Source organism: Zingiber officinale, chromosome 2B (genome assembly GCF_018446385.1).
Source record: "Zingiber officinale cultivar Zhangliang chromosome 2B, Zo_v1.1, whole genome shotgun sequence".
Lineage (NCBI taxonomy): Eukaryota > Viridiplantae > Streptophyta > Magnoliopsida > Zingiberales > Zingiberaceae > Zingiber > Zingiber officinale.
Window position 1 is genome coordinate 98,989,786 of NC_055989.1, and position 8,457 is coordinate 98,998,242.

At 41.9% G+C, this 8,457-nt stretch overlaps 1 protein-coding gene across 1 annotated transcript; it reads left to right on the forward strand.

Moving 5' to 3' along the window:
* The first annotated feature begins 5,897 nt into the window (after positions 1–5,897).
* On the forward strand, positions 5,898–7,750 carry LOC122046490 (cytochrome P450 71A1-like). Its single transcript, XM_042607207.1, has 2 exons — positions 5,898–6,898; positions 6,972–7,750. The coding sequence occupies exons 1-2, from the start codon at positions 5,918–5,920 to the stop codon at positions 7,593–7,595; spliced, it is 1,605 nt and encodes a 534-aa protein (XP_042463141.1). The 5' UTR covers positions 5,898–5,917; the 3' UTR covers positions 7,596–7,750.
* The last annotated feature ends 707 nt before the right edge of the window (positions 7,751–8,457 follow it).

An 8,457-nucleotide genomic window follows, 5' to 3' on the forward strand; every position in this document is an offset into this window, starting at 1 on the left:
AGCATCTCCCCTGTACGGTGGACAATCTGAAACTTTTCTACATCCTCCCATACCTCAGCCACAGGCGGCTGGAATAATAACAATAAATAAAATCATTCACCACGCAGTTTATAATAGTAACATCACAATACTACACTGACTCAAAATCCACCCTACTCCACTACACTCGTAAAACTCAAATCCGACGAAACTTACCTCTTCTGCCGTCCAGGCAGGCATGTAGTAAAAACATATCGAATAGAACATCCATCAATATCAAAAGAAAACATACGATGTCCAAGTATCCAAATAACCAAGTACACACGTAAGCAAATAAAAAACCAAACCAAATGGTAAATAAATCCTCGAGGTCTGCAGGGATCTAGCACTACGTGCAGTGAGGACTAGCGACTGGAACTCCCTCCTGACAGCATCAACCTGAAAATAACAACAATGAAGGCGGGGTGAGTCCAACACTCAGCAGGTACATTTGATATGCAAAGTAAAGAAATAACACCTAGCACTAATCATGCGTACAGTCTCCTGATAAAGATAAAGGTAAATGCAAACCGAAGAAGATAGGAGAGAATCTGTACTAACCAGGACCCGGTATAAGGACAAACAGTCCGAAAGGTATAGAAGACCTGTATGCATGTCAAACATAGGTATCCAAACAATATGCAGCATATAAATGCAGCAAATACAATTACAAACAATAAATGCATCATGCACATGATGCCAATGTCATGGTCACCCACGCAACCAACTCACAACAAAAGTGGGACCAAGTGGGTAGGTGAACCGTGCACTCTGCATCACTACTCCCGATGAGTGACCGAGAGGACGGAATGCTGTCGTACATACTTCTACCCCAAATCATAAATGGGGGAGCGCAATGCTCTCATCTCCCGGTACGCTATGACGGGGAGGAATCTCTAACGTGCTACACGCTGCGTCACACTACCCATGAGCGGATCAACGGAGCACCGGAAGAGTCAAACTGACGTGCTATCACGCTGTGTCACGCTACCCATGAGCGTCACAACGGAGCACCGAACAGTGATGAAAACTGGCAAAGTGCTCGACAATAATGGAGCAATCTCTCACACAGCATGCAATCATGCGAATGGTGCATGTCACTAAGCATGGTAATATACTAAACCAATCTCTGGACATATGATAATGTGCACCAATGTAAATATATCATATCAAGGTATACTGATCAAATAAGGTATCAAACCTAGGTCCTGACATGGTAAAACATGGTTATATCACTACCCATGAGCATGTGAAATCAGATAGGTATCAATACGAGATGCAAACAAACAATCAATCAAGCAGGCAACATGTATCGGGCAGTGATTAACCGAACAAATGAGAAAACACAATTAATGCAAATTGTTAATTTCATTTCTAAGCATATCAAAGACAATAAGTCAAAAGTACCCGCCTCCAATAGGAATGTCCAAATATGATCCAAATACGACGTCGAGATGCTCGTCTCGTGTCAAAGTCCTGTAATACCAATAGATATACTTTTACTTAACTAAATTCTTATAATTAGTTAAATAAACTCTCCAACCCTAAATTAGAGCAAAAACCCGAATCAACACATAAACCTAAATCCATCTGCACATGAACAACTATCTAACATAATTAAATCAAACAATGATTCATAGCATATATAAAATGCTTAACTCCTTACCTTCCCTTCTCCTATCTACAACAGAAATTCTTGATAGCCCAATAGATCCACAACAGAGACAACTTGCTACCGAGAACAGATCTCACTGCCAGAACCCATCACTTCCAGTTAGTAACAAAAATCAAAACTCAACCTCTACAAACCTATACAAAAACAAATGCTACCCAATTCCTCCAAATCTGATATCAACCACAGCTTAATTAACAAACTCACCAGTTCTGGATCAGAGGTAGTTGTTGGTGGCTACAACAGCCGGAACTAGGGCACGAAAGAGGCCGCAAAGCAGTGATAGGGCACAGTTGTTGGCGCAGGGGTGATCGAGAGTGAGGGGGTCTCGGAACAGATCTGGTGGCCGGCACTGCTCTGGGCGACGGCGGCTCTCGACTCCCGGCGATCTAAGGCACGGCAGAGGACCTCAAACCAGGGAGCTAGGGCGCAGAGAAGGGGGAAAAACCAGCGGCGTCGGCAAGGCCCGGGCTCCGGGTGGTCGACGGTGGCGCCGGCACTAGGGCACAGGAGAAGGGGTAAGGCCGTGAGATGAGTGTCGCGGGCTGAGCACAGAAGAACAGGTCGGCTCTGTGAGTTGCGGCCGGCGGTGTCTCGTCGGACCAGAGGAGGGGAGAGGGAGGCAGCGGCGTCGGTGAGCACGGTTAGGGCACCGAGGGGTGCGGCTCGGGAGGAAGAAAAGGAGAAAAGGAAGTGGCCGAGGGATTTGTCGCGAGAGGGAAGGAAAACTGCCGTGGGCAGTTAGGGTAGGCGTCGGCGCGAGAGAAGGGGCTCGGGGAAAAGGGAAACGGCGAGGGAAAGAAAACAAATAAGAAAAAAAAGAAAAAGAAATAATTAAATAAATCTTTTCCTCACTTAAATGGGTAGCCTAAACAGGCTTTTTCGGACCCTATTTTTATCCCCGCCAACTCGTCCGTACGAGCACCGAAAAATTCCCGAAAAATTTCCAAAAATTTCCAAAAATTCCGAAAAATTCCCTTATTAATATCCGCCTATTTCCCGGTATTTTACAACACCACACATGCAACACTATTAAATCAAGAAATACAAACACAAGACTCTACTATGCTCATGATGACATGACTGACAAACTGACCACATGAGGATAATGAAATGAAAATACTAAAATGACCAAATACAAAAACAACCCAAACTATGCAGTACAAAAATGAATTGGATGAACTTTGTAGAAACCGTCCAAGCTTTGTCGACCAAACTGTGAAAATCATCTCAAGTATGCGAATCTAGAGGTCACAGGAAAAGGAAAATGAGCACAAAGTGCAAGTGGAGTTAAGAAAGATGTGCATGAAAAATATTATTAAAGAGGGTAAAATATCATTTATCATTTATCTTTTTCATGTCCTTTGTCTTTTATTCCCTTATTAATTAATTTCATTAGTTCTTTTTAATTTCACATTTTCCAACCTTTCACATGTTATTATCTTATTTTATCTGATAACTTAATATAATTTATTGAGTAGGTGAGCAACATACAATATACTCATTCAGGATGTGCCATATAAATAAAAGGTGAACCATCTTCATTCTAAATAAAGGTAATTCACTTGTATTCCACCTAATTCGAACACAAACTTATATAAATGAAAATATCAAGGGGAGCGACCTGCAACCTATCCAAGAAATATGTATCGTATAATTGAGTGAACGACCTGTAATCCACTCATAACAAAATACACTATATGTATGCATCTATACATATATAGATTGGATGAACGACTCATAATCCATCCAAAAGTGATGTATCGTATATATAAGGAGTGAACGATCTACAATCCACCGAATATGAACTACCTCATGTGAATGCACATATAAAACATATATATAGGGTGAACAACCCGTAATTTATTGGAAAGTGCCTTATATAAAAATAGGATGAATGACCCGCAATCCATCCCGTGAGGTGAATCATCTCAATTTTGTTAAGTTTATATATCCCCGAAAAGACTCGAAACCCCTTTTTAAATCTCGAAGCAAACATCTTTATATTTATAGAGTTATTTCATTTCTATTCTGACAAAAATAATTTGATATCTTTTATAAATTATAGAACTAAAGTTCTATGGCACAAGAGTTACATTTACTTCTTTGTTAACTTCATTGAGAAATTATATAACTTCTTATGAGCGTTGAGGCAAAACTCTCGCGTATGGTTATATTGTTTGTTTTGGTTATGCAAACTACACGAAACATAATTTATTTATGATATTCATCCACTCTTTATTTTCTCATAAAAATTTCATGTTATCTCCCAATTTAAGTTTCATTATTAAATTTTGAAAGGGCGACAATAGGTAGTATATGAAAAAAAGGACAAGTAAATAACAAGATCATGCATAATAGAGAGATATATATAGAAGCATGTAATTTATTATTTCTAACCGGTATAATGAAATTATTGTGTACTTATTGTCGTAAGCCCTAAGATGATTTGCAATAGTAATCAACCACTATAATAAATTTGACTTTTCGTGACGTGCAATTTTAGTTAAAAAATTTTATTAAGCACATAATCAAGAAAATTTTCATTTTTCCAAAGTTTTCTTATTTCGGATTGCATGTCCCTTTTGTTGACACATGTAGAGATGTCAATTTGGGTTAGGCCCGTCGAGTTGGCCCGCCCCGTCAAACAATTTAAGCGGGTTAGGTTGAAATTTTATCAACCCAAGTCCGCTGCGGGTCGACCCGCCTAGGCCCGCGACCCGCGCGGGTCGGCCCGTGATGGGCTTGGGTTGACCCGCGGGTTGAGAAACACATTGTGTAAGCAGTTTAGATCAGTAGTCAATGCTGCAACTGCGAGAGTACCAGGGGTTAAATTGTAGCATTTCATTATCTTCTTCGTTGAGAGGAATACTAATTAGGAAAAACCCATACTTGTGAAGTTGAGTGTGATAGACAAAAGTTACATAAATATATATGCACACAAAGTCGATTAATCTTAAAAGTAGATGACCTTCTTATTTGATTCATTTATGGGATAAATCTAAAACATACATTATGCACAATGAAGAGCTTGGTGTGTGTACCCAAATTAGATGGCCTTCTGAAAAGTAGATGACCTTCTTATTTGATTCGTTTACGCACGCACAGCCAAGGTACTACTGATCTAAACTGCTCGACGCACAGCCAGGAGTCCTAATTACTATTCCCCTTCGTTGTACAATTTTATGTCAGTTTATTATCTTTCTTTGTTATAATTTTAAAATAAAAATAGTACTTTTGATCCAACATAAGTACTTGTTTATTTCCATTTATATTTAAAATACTTGTTTATGAATAAATTTGATTGATAAAATATTTTCGAAGTAAAACATTGAAGATATGAACTATTTTTTTTAATTTTTTTAAAAAATTTGATAGGCCCGCGGGTTGGCCCGTCAAACTCGCGACCCGCCTTGGATTGGGTTGGGTTGGAAATTTCCCAACCCGCCAAGTTGACGGCCCGCCCCGCCCCACCCCGCCAAATGGTTGGCCCGTCACGGGCCGATCAACCCCGCCATGGATTGACCCGTCTGACAGCTCTAGACACATGGATCCCAGAATTCTTTATCCCAGAATTCTATTACTCATGTTGCGTCCTAAGGGTATTATGATGATTTTTGATGATATAACAAAGCCTAATAATAATAATAATAATAATAATAAAATTAATTTGGTAACTTCTTTATCCCAGAATTCTATTACTCATGTTGCGAAAATGATTTGTTTTTTTTTTCTAAATTTTGGATGGAGTAAATTTTACTTGACAAAGTTTTTTATGATAAGATATTTTTAAATAAACGTTGGATTTTTTTCCCCTATTGCAAATGGGCTTCTACTAAATAGATCGAGCATTTATTATATATGACAGTTTTATTTTTATTTTATTTTATTTTAAAAATTGACACAAGTTATCCAACTACAATTTTAGCTCTTCATTTTTGTAATGATTATATGTAATGGGAATTTTAATATGTATTATATTGTCATTATAAAAAAAACGTTTATTTATTTATTTTTGTTATATTTGTTGACTTGGACCGCTCTAAGTCCATCCCGATTCAAATCCGTGCCATATTTTCACGACTAAGATAACTCGGCGAGCATCTGAAATCACCAGGACGGCCTGATGAATCCAGTAATTTTAGACGTCCCGTTTCAGTTGCAGAAATACGGTCAATCCTCATATTTTATAAACCTGCATATATCCTGTCTCCCTATAATCGTCACATGACTCTGTCGTTCCTCTCCTTCCTCATCCGATCCGTGGGAGGTGCTATGCTTCATACCTGCACTATGCTGTTCCAGTTCTTTCTCCCCTCCCATCTCCTCCTCGTCCTCCCCTTCCTCTTCCTCCTCGTCCACTTCCTCCGCCGGACACAATCCAGGAAGTCACCCACCCATCTCCTACCCCCATCTCCACGCACCCTACCGGTCATTGGCAACCTCCACCAGCTCTCAGGCTCCCTCCCCCACCGCATCCTCCAAGAACTCTCTGCCAAGTACGGTCCCGTCATGCTCCTCCACCTCGGCAGCGTCCGCACCGTCATCGTCTCCTCGCCGCCCGCCGCTGAAGAGGTGTTGAAGTCCCGCGACGTCGACTTCGCCAGCCGCCCCCACACCACCGTGACCCACCGCCTTTTCTTCGGCAACCAGGACCTGATCTTCGGCAAGTACGGCGAGCAGTGGCGCCAACTCCGCCGCATCGCCACCGTCCACCTACTCAGCCACACACGAGTGCTCTCGTTTCGCCCGGCCAGGCAAGCAGAGGTCGCCCTTCTTGTCGCCGACATCCGCTCCGCCGCCGCCGCCTCCCGCCCGGTCAACGTCAGCGACGTCATCATCGAGTTCACCAGCAACTTTATCTGCAGAGTGGCGTTAGGGCGGACGTACAGCGAGGAAAAGGGCAAAGGGAGCAAAGTGAACAAGCTATTTGATGAGATCACAGCGCTGTTGGTCGCGTTCCCGTTGCGAGACTACATTCCATGGCTGGGTTGGCTCGATCGACTCAACGGATTCGATTACAAGGTCAAAAAGGTCGCTCTCGAGTTCGACACCTTCATCGAGCAAGTCATTCAAGAGCACATTAAGATGAGAAATAGCAACGAACGCACTCATAACAGTGAAGATTTGGTTGATATTTTGCTTTCTCTGGGGGATGTCGATAGCTCCGTTTCTCTCAGCCAAGAGAACATTAAGGGCCTCATCTTCGTATGCTCTTTAATTCCCCCTAATCTTTCATCTTAATTTAAAAACATACATGTCAATTAATATTTGGAAGCAGGACATGTTTGGTGCAGGCACAGATACAACATTCGCTACCATAGAATGGGTCATGACGGAGCTCATACGCCATCCAAATGCGATGCGCAGAGTGCAAGAGGAGATTCGAGGAGTCGTCGGAGCTGAAGCCAAAGAAGAGATAATTAGGGAGGAGAAATTGGAAGAGATGAAGTATCTGAGGGCAGTGATCATGGAGGCTCTGAGGCTGCACCCTATTGTACCATTACTGCTTCCGCGAGAGGCGTCGGTGGATACGCAGCTGCAGGGCTATCACATTCCCAAGGGCACCAGAGTGTTGGTCAATGCATGGGCCTTAGGTAGGGATCCCAAGCTGTGGGATAAGGCTGACCAGTTTTGTCCAGAGAGGTTCCTGAACACTAGTGCTTTTGATTTCAAGGGAAAAGACTTCCGGTACTTGCCGTTCGGCGCTGGCCGGAGAGGGTGCCCTGGCATTGGAATGGCTGAGGTCACCCTGGAGCTTGTCTTGGCCACCTTACTGCTTCATTTCGACTGGGAGTTACCTGATGGGATGAGGGCAGAGGAGCTGGATGCGGATGAAGGGCATGCAATTGTGATTCACAGGAAATCCAAACTTGTCCTTGTGGCAAAGCCTTGTCGACACTAGCTACATCTACATCTTACCATGAATAAACACACCAATAACTACTCATCGTTGAGAAGCGACCCACTGGGGTACTTGACATGCTCGATCTCGTTGTTTTTTAATTTCCATTTCGCAAGATCAATTACGAACAGATCTACTGATATAGTTAAATTCCATTCTGCGTGCAACTAGTCCAATTTAGAAATAGTCTGTGTTTGTGATTTACAAAGAAGTAGAATTAAAAATGATTCAAAAGGCTGGTGGGGATCTACTTCTAACATGGATGCAGTATTAATTATTAGATCTCAAATTCTGACAGTATGATTTTCCTAAAAAAAAAATTAATATTAAAATAGTACCCCACCTCTTGTTTTTTTATTCAATTACTCTTAACTTTGATCCAATCTGTTGTTGACTAGAGAACTTTAGTGAAATGTGGTTCTGACTATAGAACTTTAACCTCACTTCACATGCAAATCAATCTTAGGTAGTGTTCTAATGCATGAATTAATGACTTGGAGATTGTAGAACACAATCAAATTATGTGATCGACTTTGGATCAATATCTGAATTGTAGCAGCAATGACTGATGTATCTGGAGGTAATTTGCCCGGAAACCATCACCCCCGCCTCCCCACGCGGTCCTTTTCAAGGTGTTGTTTGGCTAGCGCTCGTATATCGGAAAGTCCTGGGGCGGAAAACTCTCTGCCGAGTTGATTCTGTTCAACCTCAATCTCTAATAGTTCCTGATAGATGCGGTCATTGTATCATATGGCCTGCAACCGCCCTCGGTAGGACAGTTGAGTGCGACACTTGACCAATGGTTTGACCATGTCAAGTGTACTATTTCATCATTGTCCCCTCTAATACTCGACCTCTCTCC